Source organism: Ranitomeya imitator, chromosome 2 (genome assembly GCF_032444005.1).
Source record: "Ranitomeya imitator isolate aRanImi1 chromosome 2, aRanImi1.pri, whole genome shotgun sequence".
In the NCBI taxonomy this organism is placed as follows: Eukaryota; Metazoa; Chordata; class Amphibia; order Anura; family Dendrobatidae; genus Ranitomeya; species Ranitomeya imitator.
Window position 1 is genome coordinate 187,599,584 of NC_091283.1, and position 20,122 is coordinate 187,619,705.

The 20,122-nt window shown below is 48.3% G+C and overlaps 1 protein-coding gene across 1 annotated transcript in view; it reads left to right on the forward strand.

The window, feature by feature from the left end:
• Nucleotides 1-1,003: 1,003 nt before the first annotated feature.
• PLXNB3 (plexin B3) overlaps nucleotides 1,004-20,122 on the forward strand; it is a 56,138-nt gene continuing 37,019 nt past the window's right edge. The window contains exon 1 of the mRNA XM_069748322.1: nucleotides 1,004-1,140. Coding sequence (XP_069604423.1) covers nucleotides 1,117-1,140 — 24 coding nt within the window. The 5' untranslated portion in view covers nucleotides 1,004-1,116. The remainder of the gene's footprint in view (nucleotides 1,141-20,122) is intronic.

Sequence of the window (20,122 nt, forward strand, 5' to 3'; positions counted from 1 at the left end):
TCTGACCTCCCCATTACCCCACTCATCCCCAATGTGCCCACCTGCAGTGTTGTCTGCTCTGTCCTCCCCATTGCCCCCACTCATCCCCAATGTGCCCTCCTGCAGTGCTGCCTGCTCTGACCTCCTCATTACCCCACTCATCCCCAATGTGCCCCCCTGCAGTGCTGTCCACTCTGACCTCCCCATTACCCCACTCATCGCCAATGTTACCACCTGCAGTGCTGTCTGCTATCACCTCCCCATTACCCCCACTCATCCCCAATGTGCCCACCTGCAGTGCTCTCTGCTCTGACCTCCCCATTACCCCCACTCATCCCCAATGTGCCCTCCTGCAGTGCTCTCTGCTCTGACCTCCCCATTACCCTCACTCATCCCCAATGTGCCCTCCTGCAGTGCTCTCTGCTCTGACCTCCCCATTGCCCCCCCTCATCCCCAATGTGCCCTCCTGCAGTGCTCTCTGCTCTGACCTCCCCATTGCCCCCCCTCATCCCCAATGTGCCCTCCTGCAGTGCTGCCTGCTCTGACCTCCAGAAGCCTGCGTTGCCTCTTATCTATTAAGGTTATGTTCATATTTCTCTTTGCACATTCAATTCTGTCCATTTACAACAAATATGAGAGGAAACTTGAGTAAAACAGATCTGATGCACCAGCGATACAATGGAAGCAGCGGGACCCCCACTGATTGTTAGGGGGCTGTTATGTGTCAGTTATTAAAACAGAAAAAAAAAGTTTTGCTTTGATGCTATTTGTCTTCCATTCTAAAACCAGACTCAAAACGGAGCCTAGACGGATCTCATAATAATCCGCGGGGTCCTCAGCTTCCGCTACCATCAGTGATGCTATAAACGGAACAGGCAAACGAAAGTGTGAACGGAGGGGAAGATCGGAGCTGTCGGCCCCGAGCAGCGGAGAATAATGTGACACAGGTACATACAAAACGTCTAGGTGCAGCCCTGAGCCTCAGGTGTTACTGCTCGCTGCCACCGGCAGAGGGCGCTCAGCAATGTCCTTGGGTTTGGTGGGAGGAGGACCTGATCCTGCCGAGCTGCTGCCTGTTGTCTCTGGGAGACTTGTAGGGAACTTGTTTCGGAGGAGTTCTCGGGTGGAAGCTGCTGAATGTGCAGGGGACCCCGGGAGCAGGTAAGGAGAGACCCCTTTACTCTCTGCATGACCCCCTGACCCCAGGTGCTGCACCCACCGCCCTCTCTGCACTCACTTCCTCTGGATACAGGTGGAGAGGCACTCCCCAATGTGCAGGCTCCATGTCTGCCCAGCATTATTGGATGCCCCCTTCGCCTGCACTGGCCCTTTAATTTTTGATAATTCCTTATACAGTGATAGTAGGGATCAGGTAATGCTCTCCCCGTCCGCGGCTCCCCATCTGTCTATAGCGATAACTTCTGCCCCCAATCAATCACTATGAATGGATGAATCGCTGATTATAATGGTGGGACACATGGAGGTGATAAAGGGGTCCGCCATGTCCATACTAGATGCACCCCTCCTACCGGGGATATATATCGGGGGCCGTCCGCTTACGATGGTAAATCCGCCACAGACCCGCACGGGCTACATTACAATTTTACAACAGATTTGTCTCAGTAATCGCTGCTACATCGTAATGGGAAAAAATCCCTTTTATTGCTGTTTGTTAAAGGGGTTCTCCAAATCAGAATTTTTTTTTCTCAATTCAGGTCCAGTCTTTTGCTTCATTGGTGACTGGTTGGGCTACAGTGATCAGGGCTGTGGAATAAACTAGTGGGTTTTTTTTAGAAGTTGGTAAACCACTTTTAAAGAAAACAAATGTGACTTGTGGACTTATTATTGTGTGATTTTTATTTGGAGGGAGACTGCCCTCGCGAGTTATTGTGACGACCAGGCGGTATCACGCCCTGACTGGCCCAGAGCTGTGAATGGGGCGACAACTCTAGTGATGATGACAGTTACTTACATAGTATGGCGCCACCTGGTGTTCATAGAGTATAGCAGAGTGCACGTCCAGTCAATGAAGTGAATTGCTGGTGGACGCACATGCTCTGTTCAGTGCCCAGCAGCCAATAGAAATGGGCGCCTCAATAGCAAGTTGGGTATTAAGCAAAGCCAAAAAGAGTCGGCAGTGCACATGCTCAATCGAGGCTCCATTAATTCCCTGGGGGGCTGCTGAGCCGTCGGCCATTCCCACTAGGTGCCCTCCTCAGGGATAAAAAAAAAAAATCCCGTTGTATTGGTCCTATCAGCTGGCCCCCCACCGATCAGTAATGGAGATTGTCGGACATCTGCTGACTCTGCTGAACCCCAAACCAGGTATCCCTGACCTCAGCGGACATGTGCAGTCAGGGCACTAATAGGCCTGACACCATCACTTCTGGTACAGGCGCTAGTGGCGGATTCGGGGGCTATGTATTGCTTATTTTTACATCATTCTTTACTGTAGGATCCATTTTTCTTTAAATACCGTAAACCCCTTTAAAGGGATTGTCCAAGTCAAACTCAATCCCCCCCACAAGATAAATTATTATTCTGACAACTGGGTGACGGGATGTGACAGACGTGGATGCCATGGAAACCTCTTTTAGAGACCAGTTCCGCTGAAGTCTTCCGCTCAGATCTATTTCTACGAGAGAAATCTACAACTTGTTCCCATGGCGGAACCACTTGCAGGACGTGCTGGCGCTGGCCTTGCCGGGTACGCCGGGTATACAAGACTTATCAAAACTAGTTTCCCATAGACATCAATGAGACTCCCCCTGATTTATTGTTGATGACCCACAATTCTCTGACACTTTTTCAGTTTTTCCCCATCAACCTCAGCAGCAGAATTAAGTAAAAAAAATATTTTGGGCTTTCCTAAGAAACTGTTAGTGTCTCTTTAAGAAATCCACTACTCGTAGCTAAAGGCCCCCATACAAATTAGAGAATAGTCTGGCCAACCCTCAGATCGCCTTCAGCCAAAAATGAGCTCCTGGAGGTTTATGGGCACTTATTGCTTGGTCCCATTCGCTGATTCTGAGAATCAGGATTTCTCTCTTCACATTGGGGTCCATTTTGCCCCCCAAGACACTTGGAAGATATTAGCTCCGCCTCCTCAGCTGGACCAACAACTACCATCTGTATGGGGCTTCTCGCACTATGGACTCGGCACATAGTAGCTGCCCAGCATGGAGTACGTGATCCCATCATGTTGGGCCCATTGGCCTAGATCAGGCATGTTCGGTGCTAAGCGTTAGTTGATGGATCCATTTTTGCTGTAGAAGTTCATAGTCTTGTTCCAGTCACTTCTCATGCTGGGAGTTGTAGTTGTTCTCCAGGATGTGGCTTGCTGTGGTCTGTAGCAGCGTACAAACAGGCAGGATACAGATGCAGGATATGCTGTTCTGGTTCCTTCCATGGCGCTGATAGACGTCTTTTGGTGGCCATCTATCCGGACCCCCTGTGCTTCTTTTCCTGCTCTCTTTCATCCTATCTACTCTCAAGACACAAGAAAATGGACGAGACTCACAACAGGAACTGAGGTACCAGGGAAGAGTGAAAATCAAGGTCCAGCCATACACTGCTCATCGACAGAAGATTGGTGGCTAGTGACTGGCCCCTAATATTGGCCATTGTGGGAAAATACGGTTTAGCATAGTTGGATGTCCGCTCCCCTGAAGGGCGCCGCTTATCCCGTATCCATCATACTAACCATCCACAACTGATAATAATCCGAGCGTTCGCCTCCTATATCTGCGGCGGATTCTCTTTTAAGCACAATTGATGACAATCTCTTACAGATGAACGTCACAGTCGCCCCTTCTTGTTCAGTGTCTGCCCTAATTTTTGTCCTCCACCCCACCCACCCAGGGCTGATGACCACATTGGTATAAGCAAAGGGCAATGTCTGACGCTCCCTGCTGTTTACCCAACTGCACAGGATCACAGGCCGAATCGTAAAGTTACTTATCAACAGAACAAAGGAGGAAGGTGTTGGAGCCGCAGTGCTGAAGCAGGGGGCGACCATCTTATAACCTGAGTGCTACAATAAAAAAAAACATTCCCGGGGAGGGGGAAGAAGATATGGAGGGAAGGTACTTGAGCCCCTTTTGAATCCTGAGTGGTCCACAGCAATTATTCTACAGCTTTTCCATAAACAATAACATTTGGATGGGCCGGGCATGTGGGTTTATTGCCTAAGACAGGGATAGATGGCTGCCAGATGCGTCGGTGATGCTTGTGTTCTAAGGAAATAATTAATCTGCCTCAGCCCTACAGTCCCCACATAATTCCAGACAGAGGAAAGAATGGTGGGGCGGATTGTTTTACCTCACAGGTCTACTTTTCCAAAATGTCTCCAACAAGAGGGGAGGCCGCTCGGATGAGTAGACCAGTAAAGAAGGTCCCTGTGACTTCCGCTGAGAGGGGGCCCGGCGGGGTTAGTCGAGATTCAGGGGGCCCTGTGGGGTTCCCCGAGAAGCAGGGTGCCCTTTGGGGTTCCCCGAGAAGCAGGGGGCCCTGTGGGGTTCCCCGAGAAGCAGGGGGCCCTGTGGGGTTCCCAGAGAAGCAGGGGGCCCTGTGGGGTTCGCCGAGAAGCAGGGGGCCCTGTGGGGTTCGCCGAGAAGCAGGGGGCCCTGTGGGGTTCGCCGAGAAGCAGGGGACCCTGTGGGGTTCGCCGAGAAGCAGGGGACCCTGTGGGGTTCGCCGAGAAGCAGGGGACCCTGTGGGGTTCGTCGAGAAGCAGGGGACCCTGTGGGGTTCGCCGAGAAGCAGTGGGCCCTGTGGGGTTCCCAGAGAAGCAGGGGGCCCTGTGGGGTTCGCCGAGAAGCAGGGGGCCCTGTGGGGTTCCCAGAGAAGCAGGGGGCCCTGTGGGGTTCGCCGAGAAGCAGGGGACCCTGTGGGGTTCGCCGAGAAGCAGGGGACCCTGTGGGGTTCGCCGAGAAGCAGGGGGCCCTGTGGGGTTCCCAGAGAAGCAGGGGGCCCTGTGGGGTTCGCCGAGAAGCAGGGGACCCTGTGGGGTTCGCCGAGAAGCAGGGGACCCTGTGGGGTTCGCCGAGAAGCAGGGGGCCCTGTGGGGTTCGTCGAGAAGCAGGGGGCCCTGTGGGGTTCGCCGAGAAGCAGGGGGCCCTGTGGGGTTCGTCGAGAAGCAGGGGGCCCTGTGGGGTTCCCAGAGAAGCAGGGGGCCCTGTGGGGTTCCCAGAGAAGCAGGGGACCCTGTGGGGTTCGCCGAGAAGCAGGGGACCCTGTGGGGTTCGCCGAGAAGCAGGGGGCCCTGTGGGGTTCGTCGAGAAGCAGGGGACCCTGTGGGGTTCGCCGAGAAGCAGGGGGCCCTGTGGGGTTTGCCGAGAAGCAGGGGACCCTGTGGAAGCCACCAAGATATCTGGCACTTTTACAGGTGCTCTGTAGATATACTTGTCATAATTTAAGGAGATTAGGTGGAGGGGGGACATTTTAACCATGGACAAGTCTAAAAATATATCTAAAAATTGTGCATCATGTTCTAGTAATCTCTGTAGCTTGGGTACATGTGATTTTAAGCTAATCCTTTGTAGATAAGGGGGTCACAGATGTCTCTCGGCCGCTTCTCTCCTACACCTCCATACTAGCTGTATGTGCAGGTTGGCGGCGGTGGAGAAGATGGTTGTTGTCCTGGTGAAATAGATCATACAGGGTGGATGTTACTCTTCCGGGCCGATCGCTGTCCTGGTAGATAGTGCACAAGAAGTGCCTGTCTATTCACCTCCACGTACCATAAATGCAGACTATTGCCTGTAATGGTGGCCGCTGGCAACTGCCCATTGTCGTTCCCTTCCTATAATCTGGTGCTCGGTTACTACCTTGTGTTTTGGGGACTCGTCCCCTGACTAGTTCTAATGAACCCCAAGATCTCATGTTGGTTATTGATCTAATTTCACTTCTTTGTTTTTTTTCTATCCGCTCCAGACTCTTATGTGGCCAGGACATTGGAGCGATGTTCATCCTGAGCATCTTGGTTCATGACTAGAATGCGAAACCTACAGTGTAAAGTGACCCCTGCACAGGTGAAAGATTCTTGTGAAGTAGCTGTGTGGCAGACGGGTATCTCTCCCGACTACCCATACACATGAGTGCTCTGCTTGGATGAGCGTTCATGTCTTTTCAGTTGGAAGGAAGGAGACCGAGGAGTCTTATATCTCCTGAAACCAAGTGGATCGGGCGTTGAAATTCAGACCGCCCGATCCTTCTCTGCCTCCCCCCAACATCATATGTCGGGGGGCTCCCATACATGTGAAGCGATCGGCGGTCCTGTGGAAATCAGTAGGCACGGTGACTCATCTAATCTGTATGGGGGTCTTTTCTCCATTGTGACTTGGCTGATAACAGTGAACAATAGACTGCATTTTAGTTGATGAATGACAAACCTATTGTAATTGCACATCGTGTTTTGTCTTCATCTGGGATTGAAATAGAGTCGGATAATAAACTGCAGGGGTCAAAGAGCGATTCCTGAGTCTCCAATCCTTTATAGCTGGCCCTTAGTCTGCACCATGTCTTAAAGGGAAGGACACGTGTATCGGCGTGTTAGTATGCAGCATGCAGCCGCCATGTGTTTTCTAGCACAGGGGTCGGCGTCTGTCATATAGAAACCATTTCGTCACAATACAAGTTTCTGATGTCCTTGAAAACATTGTTACTGTTTATATAGTTTTATTTTTAGTCCATTGACTTGAATGGGGCTGACCTACAATACCAGACATCGCCGGCGACCAATGGTGGCGCTGTTTCTGGAAAAATGAGCGATTTGTGTATACAGTCACTAAGATGGGGTCAGCGAATAAGGCTGGGTTTAGACTGCCGCATAATGGGACTCTGCACTGGACCCAGGGAGGGGGAGTGAAGCGCAGTTATACACTCGTGGGAGGGTTTTTATTTTTCCTGAAATCAGAAAACCCCTTTAAGTAAGTCTCCATACACTAGCTGGTTTTCTTCCCAGAAAACCAGTATCCCGTTCTTGTAGTTCTCCTAGCTGCCATTAGAAGTGTCTGGCAGCAGTTTATTGCCCTTTTCCCATACAGAACGCATGCACGCTCACCTGAGACGAGCGTGCATGAGGATGGGAATGTCGGAAGGAATAACCTTTCAGTGAGCGAGCACTCAGCCGTCGGCCATCTAATATTTATGGCCATCCTACATGATGTCACAGTCAGCCGTGGACGCTTGGTTCCATCACCCACACCTTCCCACTGACTCAACTGACGTTTAGTCATCTGTTCCTAAAAATCTTAATGGCTGGATCGATTAACAACGACTTTACTTCTACAACATAGGTGTTTTGGAGGGGCGCTGGGACCCTTCAAGCCACACATCGACTGTTCTCAGCTGAGCGAGGCGGCGAGTCCCAGTGGTCATACGATTCGGGGATAATTACGGGACCATCCCTGCACTTTGTGGTCCTCCGTGGAGCGGATTGCTCTGTCTCCCCTCCCCCACACCTGCAGAACGTGTCTGTCTGGGAACATGGCTGCTCACCTCTTTGGAGAGAGCGCACACACCTGACTCTCTTGTGGCTTCCTCCAGTATAGCTCCGCTTCTCCCAGTCTGTCGTCACCAGGGAATGAATGGGAAGCAAACAGCGGATGGCCGCTCTATTGTCGCCTGTCTGTACCACTCCTATTATATTTTAAGGCCTTTAACTTGTGACTTTAGCGCTTTTGTTAAACTACAACACCCAGCAGGCAGACGGTCACGGCATTCTGAGAGTTGTAGTTACACAACGGATTGGAGATCACAGCTCTACACTAAAATATATTTAATATATACTTCTTTGCCCACAAGGGTTGTCATAGGTCCTTAATTGCATATCATTCCTGTTCCCAATTGCTGTGTATAGGGACCTTCCAGCTCTCCCTTGTGGGACAGAAAGACCAGGCAGATCAATTTCAATATGTCCGATCCTTTTGTTCCTGACAGAGATATTCCCCATGAGAGGATATTGGACAGCCATTTTTAATCCTTTAAATTCTATTTAGCTGCACGTTGGGAGTTGTAGTTACGGATCTGCTTTACAGCCGCAGGTCGGAGAATACAGCTCCTACATTAAGATATAATTATGAGTCTCGTAGATGCTACATTTCTAAACGTGATGTTTACCTTGGCATTACTGTGCCCTTAGGGGTTGTCATAGGTGGGTGGCCTGGGAATTGTAGGGATGTGCTATTTGGTCACCAAGTGGTAATATGTGGTCTGGAAATGGTGCGGTGGTATTTGTCCCTTGTATGTGATATTATTCGATCACTGTGGTTGTAATTTGTGGTCTGGTCATGTTGCGGTGGTATTTGTTCCTTGTATGTGATATTATTGGTCAAAATATACCTAAATTGTATTGCAGATTCTACCAAATGTTTAATAGGTTACAGTAGAGTAGGGCCCGGCCATTTTTCTGGAATAATCTGGTTCGGGTATATCATGACCCCCCCGTCACATGACCCCCCCGTCACATGACCGGGGGGGAGGGGGGGGGCCCACAGTGTCTGAACAGCCCGGGGCCCTGGCTACCCTTAATCCACCCCTGTAGGGGATGGATGGGGTTGTCATAGACGGGTAGCAACCAATCAGATTCCAGCTTTCAACCCCACCGAGCTTACTTGAAAATGAGAGATGTAATCTGATTGGTTGCTATGGCTGACACAGACACGCACGTGTCCCTAGAGCAGTTCTCATGGCTCAGTATGTCTGCACGACTTTACCTCAGAGACGCCCTCACTGTCCTATAACACATAACACATCGCCAGCACAAATGCTTACTGTACTTTAATTCAATTAAAGGCAAGAGGGGGAAATATAAGCGGAGTGCACAATTCCTTTAAGTGAAAATAATAATGGCCGCTCCTTATGGGATTCTTATTTCATTTCATATATTTTCCATAGCATATTATAATAGTGGTCATTTTTCCCCCATGTCCATGCCTAGATAGCTAGTATATGAATAAATCTCCCATCCCCCGGCAGCGACTGTGAGGGGACATAAGTGCATGACCTGAATACTCATGGTGTCTCTATATCAGATTCAGTCACTTCCTGGGCTTTGATTTGCATTAATGGCTCATGAATTTGCATTGTGATGTGATAGAGGGGCTCAGTGTGCGCGGCCCGTGGTGATGGCACCTAGTCTGGGCCAAGTGCAACGCTCCAACTGCAGCACAGCGCCAGGTGTCAACATGTGGGGGCGAATGTGTGTGTGTGTGTGTATATATATATATATATATATATATATATATATCATATAGTGGTGATATATACATCTGCGTGTACACGTGTGTGTGTATATATATGTATATATATATATATTTATTTACTAGATGGTGGCCCAATTCTAACGCATCGGGTATTCTAGAATATGCATGTCCACGTAGTATATTGCCCAGCCACGTAGTATATTGCCCAGCCACGTAGTATATTGCCCAGCCACGTAGTATATTGCCCAGCCACGTAGTATATTGCCCAGCCATGTAGTATATTGCCCAGCCACGTAGTATATTGCCCAGCCACGTAGTATATTGCCCAGCCACGTAGTATATTGCCCAGCCACGTAGTATATTGCCCAGTTACGTAGTATATTGCCTAGTGACGTAGTATATTGCGCAGCCACTTAGTATATTGCCCCTTGACGTAGTATATTGCCCAGCCACGTAGTATATTGCCCAGTGACGTAGCATACAGCACAGAGCCACGTAGTATATTGCCCAGCCGCGTAGTATATTGCCCAGTTACGTAGTATATTGCCTAGTGACGTAGTATATTGCGCAGCCACTTAGTATATTGCCCAGTCACGTAGTATATTGCCCAGTGACGTAGCATACAGCACAGAGCCACGTAGTATATTGCACAGCGAAGTAGTATACAGCACAGAGCCACGTAGGATATTGGCCAGTCACACAGTATATTTCCCAGCTACATAGTATATTACCCAGCCAGGTTTGTCACAGGTTAAAAAATAAACATGTACTCACCTTTCCGAGGGCCCCTTGTAGTCCACGGCAGCTTCTGGTCCCAGGGTTGGTATGAGCGCAGGACCTGTGACGACGTCGCGGTCACATGACCGTGACGTCATGGCAGGTCCTTCTCGCGCAGGCCCTGTGATGACATCGCGGTCACATGACCGTGACGTCATGGCAGGTCCTTCTCCCATACCATCTTTGCCACCGGAACCTGCAACGGAAGATGGCGGCCAGCGCGAGCGACTACGGAGGGTGAGTATAGCAGGTTTTTGGTTTTTTTTTTAAATTATTTTTAACATTACATTTTTTACTATTGATGCCGCATAGGCAGCGTCAATAGTAAAAAGTTGGGGACACACAAGGTTAATAGCGGCGGTAACGGAGTGCGTTACCCGCGGCATAACGCGGTCCGTTACCGCCGGCATTAACCCTGTGTTAGCGGTGACCGGAGGAGAGTATGCGGGCGACAGGCACTGACTGCGGGAAGTAAGGAGCGGCCATTTTCTTCCGGACTGTGCCCATCGCTGATTGGTCGCGGCAGCCATGACAGGCAGCTGGCGAGACCAATCAGCGAATGAATATCCATGACAGAAGGACAGACAGAAAGACGGAAGTGACCCTTAGATAATTATATAGTGTGTGTGTATATATATATATATATATATATATATATATATATTCTCCACAGTGTAATATTATATACAGCAGGTGTGGAAAGTATTCAGACCCCTTTACATTTTTCACTCTTTGTTTCATTGCAGCCATTTGTTAAATTCAAAAAATTTCATTTCTCTCTCATTAATGTACACTCTGCTCCCCATCTTGACTGAAAAAAAACAGACGTAGTAATTTATGCAAATTTATTAAAAAAGAAAAACTGAAATATTACATGGTCATAAGTATTCAGCCCCTTTGCTCAGTATTGAGGTGAAGCACCTTTTGAGCTAGTACAGCCATGGGTCTTCTTGGGAATGATGCCACAAGTTTTTCACCCCTGGATTTGGGGATCCTCGGCCATTCTTCCTTGCAGATCCTGTCCAGTTCCGTCAGGTTGGATGGTGAACGTTGGTGGACGCCATTTTTAGGTCTCTCCAGAGATGCTCAATTGGGTTTAGGTCAGGGCTCTGGCTGGGCCGGTCAAGAATGGTCACAGAGTTGTTCTGAAGCCGCTCATTTGTTATTTTAGCTGTGTGCTTAGGGTCATTGTCTTGTTGGAAGGTGAACCTTTGGCCAAGTTTGAGGTCCAGAGCACTCTGGAAGAAGTTTTCATCCAGGATATCTCTGTACTTGGCCACATTCATGTTTTCTTCAATGACAACCAGTCGTCCTGTCCCTGCAGCTGAAAAACACTCCCATAGCATGATGCTGCCACCACCATGTTTCACTGATGGGATTGTATTGGGCAGGTGATGAGCAGTGCCTGGCGTTCTCCACACATACCGCTTAGAATTATCACCAAAAATGTCTATCTTCGTCTCATCAGACCAGAGAATCTTATTTCTCATAGTCTGGGAGTCCTTTGTGTGTTTTTTAGCAAACACTATGCAGGTTTTCATATGTCTTGCACTGAGGAGAGGCTTCCGTCGGGCCACTCTGCCATAAAGGCCCGACTGGTGGAGGGCTGCAGTGCAGTGATGCACTTTCTCCAATCTCCCTACTGCATCTCTGGAGCTCAGCCACAGTGATCTTGGGGTTCTTCTTTACCTCTCTCACCAAGGTTCTTCTCCCACGATTGCTCGATTGCTCAGTTTGGCTGGACGGCCAGGTCTAGGGAGACTTCTCGTGGTCCCAAACTTCTTCCATTTAAGGATTATGGAGGCCACTGTGCGCTTAAGGTACCTTCACACATAACGATATCGTTAACGATATCGTTGCTTTTTGTAACGTAGCAACGATATCGTTAAGGAAATCGTTATGTGTGACAGCGACCAACGATCAGGCCCCTGCTGGTAGATCGTTGGTCGCTGAACAAAGTCCAGAACTTTATTTCGTCGCTGGATCTCCCGTGGACATCGCTTTATCGGCATGTGTGACACCGATCCAGCGATGTCTTCACTGGTAACCAGGGTAAACATCGGGTTACTAAGCGCAGGGCCGCGCTTAGTAACCCGATGTTTACCCTGGTTACCAGCGTAAAAGTAAAAAAAAAAAAACACTACATACTTACCTACCGCTGTCTGTCCCCGGCGCTGTGCTCAGCACTCCTCCTGCACTGGCTGTGAGCGTCGGTCAGCCGGAAAGCAGAGCGGTGACGTCACCGCTCTGCTTTCCGGCCGCTGTGCTCACAGCCAGTACAGGAGGAGTGCAGAGAAGCAGAGCGCCGGGGACAGACAGCGGTAGGTAAGTATGTAGTGTTTGTTTTTTTTTACTTTTACGCTGGTAAACAGGGTAAACATCGGGGTACTAAGCGCGGCCCTGCGCTTAGTAACCCGATGTTTACCCTGGTTACCGGCATCGTTGGTCGCTGGAGAGCTGTCTGTGTGACAGCTCTCCAGCGACGCTGCAGCGATCCGGATCGTTGTCGGTATCGCTGCAGCGTCGCTTAATGTGAAGGGGCCTTTAGGAACCTTGAGTACTGCAGAAATTCTGTTGTAACCATGGCCAGATCTGTGCCTTGCCACAATTCTGTCTCTGAGCTCCTTGGCCAGTTCCTTTGATCTCATGATTCTCATGTGGTCTGACATGCACTGTGAGGTCTTAAGGTACCGTCACACTAGACGATATCGCTAGCAATCCGTGACGTTGCAGCGTCCTCGCTAGCGATATCGTCCAGTGTGACAGGCAGCAGCGATCAGGCCCCTGCTGTGCTGTCGCTGGTCGGGGAAGAAAGTCCAGAACTTTATTTCGTTGCTGGACTCCCCGCAGACATCGCTGAATCGGCGTGTGTGACACCGATTCAGCGATGTCTTCGCTGGTAGCCAGGGTAAACATCGGGTAACTAAGCGCAGGGCCGCGCTTAGTAACCCGATGTTTACCCTGGTTACCATCGTTAAAGTAAAAAAACAAACGCTACATACTTACCTACCGCTGTCTGTCCTCGGCGCTCTGCTTCTCTGGTCTGGCTGTGAGCGTCGGGCAGCCGGAAAGCAGAGCGGTGACGTCACCGCTCTGCTTTCCGGCCGCTGTGCTCACAGCCAGACCAGAGAAGCAGAGCGCCGAGGACAGACAGCGGTAGGTAAGTATATAGCGTTTGTTTTTTTACTTTAACGATGGTAAACATCGGGTTACTAAGCGCGGCCCTGCGCTTAGTTACCTGATGTTTACCCTGGTTACCGGGGACCTCGGGATCGTTGGTCGCTGGAGAGCTGTCTGTGTGACAGCTCTCCAGCGACCAAACAGCGACGCTGCAGCGATCCGGATCGTTGTCGGTATCGCTGCAGCGTCGCTAAGTGTGACGGTACCTTTATATAGACAGGTGTGTGACTTTCCAAATCAAGTCCTATCAGTTTAATTACACACAGCTGTCCTCCAATGAAGGAGTAGAACCATCTCAAGGAGGATCACAAGGAAATGGACAGCATATGAGTGTCTGAGCAAAGGGTATGCGTACTTATGACCATGGGATATTTTGGCTTTTCTTTTTTTAATAAATTTGCAAAAATTTCTACATTTGTTTTTTTCAGTCAAGACGGGGTGCAGAGTCAACATTAATGTGAAAAAAATTAACTTTTTGGATTTAATAAATGGCTTTAATGAAACAAAGAGTGAAAAATTTAAAGAGGTCTGAATACTTTCCGTACCCACTGTATGTTATACTGCGGACATACTGTATGTGCCACATGTTGATTTCCAGTGAAATGTGTCTGACATGTAGAGGAATACATGGCCAATCCTTTGTTTTCGAGGGCGCTATATGGCGGTGTATACACATATAGGTTTCTCGGGCCATCAATGGCAGAGCCGCTTTATCCTTGGCTGGGCTTTGAGCTGGTGATTACAAGGATTAGCCCACAAATCCCTGTCTCTAATAGGACTGTTTGCTTTACACAATCATTCCATGCAGATGGGACCTCCGCCCCGACCAGACAGATTCCCACTGTGCTCTGGAGTGTCAGGAATCCCCAGAGCCGCCCTACCTTCCTCCCCCTCTCTTGTCTGCCACAGGTAAAAGCCAAAACAGTAGCTCAGACAAGATGTCCTCCCTGGGGCCCACTGCAAAATCCTGCCGATTGAGGCCTTCCTGGAGTGCGCTGACCCCGAGAGGTTAAATCTGATTGACTTGTGTGCAGATGGATGGTAAAGGGGGCTGGCTACAGGTTGTATGAGATGGAAAGGGGCTTTTCCAGGATTACAAAAGAGTCAGTTTTTTTTTAATTTAACACAGAAATAGCGCCACTTTTGTATATAGGCCGTGTCTGGTATTGCTGCTCCAGTAGCTAGGGCTGATCTGCAATACTTAACATAACCTATAAACAGAAGTGGCGCTATTTCTTCACAAGAAGCAGAAACAGACTCTTGTACGGGCCTCCCTTCCGTTTCTTGTCTATGGGACTGTTGGAGAATCTCTTATTTTGGATTGCATTTCAGAGCCCCATTTACAAGAGTTTGTAGGACCCCCAACTTTGGATAGATAACATTTATTGATGGGAATAACCCTTTTAAAGGGATTGTCAAACTTTACAGACAATTTTTTTTTGGGGGGGTTTCTTTTAAAAATGTTTCCCAGGCTTTTTGTTTCCATACACATTCAATCTTAATGTGATCAGTGGTCATAAATCAGCTGAGAAGAGCTCAAAGATAAATGAATGAGCTCACTGATGGGTTCTCAGTTAACTCATTTTGCAGCCAGCACAACATGCAGGCTATAGAACACAAACAGTGCAAAATTTTTAGTGAAGCCCACGTACAATTTTTTAAAATTTAAAAATACATGTATTTATGTTACATAGAAAAAAAGTCTTTAATGGTGGGCAACTGCTGCTCCGTCGCAGTGTTATTACGCCTTGTGGGTGGCAGAAGTCGGACCTCTTCGATCATAGTAGCAATATTCTATAGGACCAGGAGGGGAGAACGCCCCTGTAAGATGTTAGGAGAAGTGGAAGAATTGCGGAGAACAACCATTAACCTCTACACATCATTCTGGTTCCCTCTTGCCCGTCCGTTATATCCGCTGCCTGTCCGGGAACGCTGTCGCTTGGTAGAGGGCAGTCATTATTCCCATGTCCCAATTATTTTCATGGTTTGCAGAGAAATCCTTTTAGTTCCACAGAGACCTTATCAGAGCCCCCTGGACAAAGAGGGGCTTTCAGAGCTTGTACTGGCATCAAGCTCCAAGGCATGAGGGTGGGTGGGGGAGGTCAGTGTCTCTGCCAGGCCTGAAAACGGCCTCTGTGTGGGAAAGACGGGCCCTCGCCTCCCCTACCCATCAATCACTTGTGCCCATCCATAATGCAAAACAGGGCGACTTCTACATAATATATGGGGTCCCCTACGTCATCAGAAATCCACGCCCCCCTTTCCCCATACATGTAGTGTGTGTTACCCCCTCTTTACTGAAACGGGGCATCTTGGCATAAAAGTAGTTTCAAAGCTTATTATAGCCACCAGTCTCGTCTCCCCCTATCAGACCCTTCTGTGTAACTAGCGGTGAAGTCAGTGATGGTTAGTGAATGGGGAAGTGAATTCTGCCAGGTAATAACATTTTAATTTTGCAAAGTCAAATTTTAAAGGGGGTTTTCCAGAACTAGAAAAAAAAATGCCATTATGAAAAAAATCCTAAATACCTTTTAATTAGCAAATCCCATTCATTTCATATAGAGAAGTAATCCCAACGGTACAGTGAAATGGTCGCCGTCTTGTTACATTGCCAGAACCCAGTCCTAGATTAGTAGCAGCGGTCCCTACTGCACGTTCTCACTCGTACCAGTCCTAATAGCTTTCTAGGACTGACTTCGGTCAATGGACAATATGGCGACTATTGTACTAGATCAATAGCTTTCTTAGTGAATAACAAGTGTGACACGATCATCCTGAGATCAGGGCCTGGTGGACCTCACCCTTCGGAGGTTCTGGGTGCGAGGAAGTGGGCCATACCAACTGACACAGACAATAGAGGAAAGGCAGTACAATAAGATGGACCATACCAATTGACACAGACAATAGAGGCAGTACCATATGGTGGGCCATACCAACTGATACAGACACTAGAGGAAAGGCAGTACAATAAGATGGACCATACCAATTGACACAGACAATAGAGGCAGTGCCATAGGGTGGGCCATACCAACTGATACAGACACTAGAGGAAAGGCAGTACCATAGCGTGGGCCATACCAACTGATACAGACAATGGAGAAAAGGCAGTACCATAGGGTGGGCCATACCAACTGATACATACACTAGAGGAAAGGCAGTACCATAGCGTGGGCCATACCAACTGATACAGACAATGGAGAAAAGGCAGTACCATAGGGTGGGCCATACCAACTGATACAGACAATGGAGAAAAGGCAGTACCATAGGGTGGGCCATACCAACTGATACAGACAATGGAGAAAAGGCAGTACCATAGGGTGGGCCATACCAACTGATACAGACAATGGAGAAAAGGCAGTACCATAGGGTGGGCCATACCAACTGATACAGACACAAGAGGAAAAGCAGTACAATAAGGTGGGCCATACCAACTGATACAGACAATAGAGGAAAGGCAGTACAATAAGGTGGGCCATACCAACTGACACAGACAATAGAGGAAAGGCAGTACAATAAGGTGGGCCATACCATCTGACACAACTCATTATCAGGTTTTGATGTATTTTTTTTTGTGTCAAAACCTGGTTCTATAGAATAGGACTTTTTTCAACCCTAAACCTTAACATGCACAAGAAACAAATCTAGCATGCCAAAACTGCGGCAAAAAAACGCAAGAAAAAATAATTAAAACATGCTTTTTTTCCCACAGCTTCTTTCCTGCCAAGAGATCAGGTTTTACTGCAGAAAAAAAAATGCATAGTGTGAAATGACCCTAATACTGCCAAAGAATGGCCTCCCTCCATGTACTAGACACCACAAAAAAGGGGCACCCTGGACCGCAGTGTATTAAAGGGGAACACATACAATTACCATAAGGGGGGAATTTTGCAGTATGATGGTGGCTGCTCTGCACTGATTTTTACACCCCCCCCCCCCCCCGCCCCCTTATTTGTCCTGCAATTTAGAAGTGGATGAAGAATTTCATACCCCCGGGGTTGGTTTGTGGTGGAAATTACTATCTAATCTGGTCAGGTGCCAAAACATAGCAGAGACCTCCTAAGCACCAATCAGGTGGCCTGGGGGGCTTTTAAAGGTTCTCTAATTGAAGGTGGTGGGCTGCCTCGCTGGCTGTGGTCTGGGGGATGATGTCACACACACTTCTGTCACAGCCTGTCCCTGGGGGCGAGGAGTGGTCACAGGGTCCACAGGACAGAGGGTCCTTTTAATGTGCCGTCTTGTCAATGGGAATAATTAATCATTCTCATGAAAATTGCTTTTGCTTTCATCCCCCCCCCCCCCCCCAAACTGCAACATGGCCCCCAGCACTCCTCCTTATTAGTCCACTTGTCCCTTTTCCTGTAACAGAGGGCTCTCTCGGTATAGAAGGAGTTACTGCTCGTACACGGGATGTCACCAGTATTCCCCATGTGGCAGATGCTGTCAGTGAGGGAGGAGGGGTATGAGGCTGCAGACAGCCAATAATACCGCGCCCCGCACTTTCTTCATGGGCAGACCCCCTCCTCCTCTGGGTGTCCACTGGTCCCCACATACACACATCTGCCTATTGTTTCCGTGATGTCAATATGGGCTGTCTATAGAAGTGGAGGGGCTCCGCCAATATTAATGTAAGTACCTGCCCCATTCACTATTTGTACATATGGGGTAGCACTTTATGGGATCATCTGCAATAATTTATTATATATATTATTATGGCCGGTGCACAAAAACACAAAAAATAACGTATCTCTGTGGGTGCCAGTCACCCCAGACATGTAAAGGGTGGGCATCGATCAAACAATATTATACCCATATGATGAGCGGTCCTATAAATTCACTATAGGATCTGACACCATCAACTTTTTGATTTTTCCCCATTAGTATGTTTGTGGTCCATTTTCCGTAAATACCACCAATATCTATGGCTTTGGTATTAATATTGCCATCACCATTTTTTTTTTTTGATCAGTACAATTCTATCAGGTATAATATTTACTTAAAGGGATTGTCCATGAATATATAAAAATTGCTTGATTGACTTAATGACATTTCCTAATAGTCACTGATTCAATCTGGCCCTGTATGTTGATCTAAAAAAGGTACGAGAAGGGAGGGGGGATCAGTTTGTTTTTACTGTACACCTCCATAGACGTCCTTAGTTCGCCACATGTATAAATAAAGGACAGGTTTGCACTTGACTTGTGCTGCCGGTTGTGCTGGGATTTTCCACACATGAAAATACAAGGAGCTGCGGTTGTCACAATTCCCATGCAGGGTAAGAACACCAACATTTAGGAAAATTGGGGCAAAAACACAGGGTCACGTCTCTCAAAACTGTTTAATACTGAATATGTCCAATCAGAGCGCAGCTTTCATTTTTCCACAGCCACTTAAGAAATGAAAGCTGCTCTGTGATTGGTTGCTATTGGGGACAAACACTGTTTACGGCGCTAACTAGGCCCAGAAGCCTTTCTATCCAGTTCTTTTGATTACTTTGTTATTTGGGAACATAAACACGTCAAAAAATCCAGTCCTGTCACATTTTTTGAGGCTTTTACAGACGAACACACATTTATTTTCTATGTTATACCTGCAGCCATCACAGGGACATCGAAATTCACAATTTAGCCTCAGCATCTGATTAAACCATATTGTTTCTGTGACGTCAGGTTTTAAGCCGGGTTCATATAGCGTTTTGGCCACATGTCTGTGCCTTCATTCCGAAGGAGCCCCCCAAAAAATGGGACACAGTTGGAATCCATTCACTAAAACAAGGCCGAAGATTTAGGACCCTGTCCCTTTTTTTTTTCCTTAGGCCGACACCGAAACATGGTAGACTGCCTAAAAAATGACACTCGCCACCATAAAGGAGGCCAAAGTGTGGTAGACTGCTGAAAAAATGACACTCGCCACCATAAAGGAGGCCAAAGTGTGGTAGACTGCCGAAAAAAGGACACTCGCCACCATAAAGGAGGCCAAAGTGTGGTAGACTGCCTAAAAAATGACACTCGCCACCATAAAGGAGGCCAAAGTGTGGTAGACTGCCGAAAAAATGACACTCGCCACCATAAAGGAGGCCAAAGTGTGGTAGACTGCCGAAAAAATGACACTCGCCACCATAAAGGAGGCCAAAGTGTGGTAGACTGCCGAAAAAATGACACTCGCCACCATAAAGGAGGCCAAAGTGTGGTAGACTGCCGAAAAAATGACACTCGCCACCATAAAGGCAGCCAAAGTGTGGTAGACTGCCGAAAAAATGACACTCGCCACCATAAAGGAGGCCAAAGTGTGGTAGACTGCCGAAAAAATGACACTCGCCACCATAAAGGAGGCCAAAGTGTGGTAGACTGCCGAAAAAATGACACTCGCCACCATAAAGGAGGCCAAAGTGTGGTAGACTGCCGAAAAAATGACACTCGCCACCATAAAGGAGGCAACGTGTGGTAGACTGCCCAAAAAAAGACACTCGCCACCATAAAGGCGACCAAAGTGTGGTAGACTGCCTAAAAAAAGACACTCGCCACCATAAAGGCGGCCAAAGTGTGGTAGACTGCCGAAAAAATGACACTCGCCACCATAAAGGCAGCCAAAGTGTGGTAGACTGCCTAAAAAAAGACACTCGCCACCATAAAGGAGGCCAAAGTGTGGTAGACTGCCGAAAAAATGACACTCGCCACCATAAAGGCAGCCAAAGTGTGGTAGACTGCCGAAAAAATGACACTCGCCACCATAAAGGCAGCCAAAGTGTGGTAGACTGCCTAAAAAAAGACACTCGCCACCATAAAGGAGGCCAAAGTGTGGTAGACTGCCGAAAAAATGACACTCGCCACCATAAAGGAGGCCAAAGTGTGGTAGACTGCCGAAAAAATGACACTCGCCACCATAAAGGAGGCAACGTGTGGTAGACTGCCCAAAAAAAGACACTCGCCACCATAAAGGCGACCAAAGTGTGGTAGACTGCCTAAAAAAAGACACTCGCCACC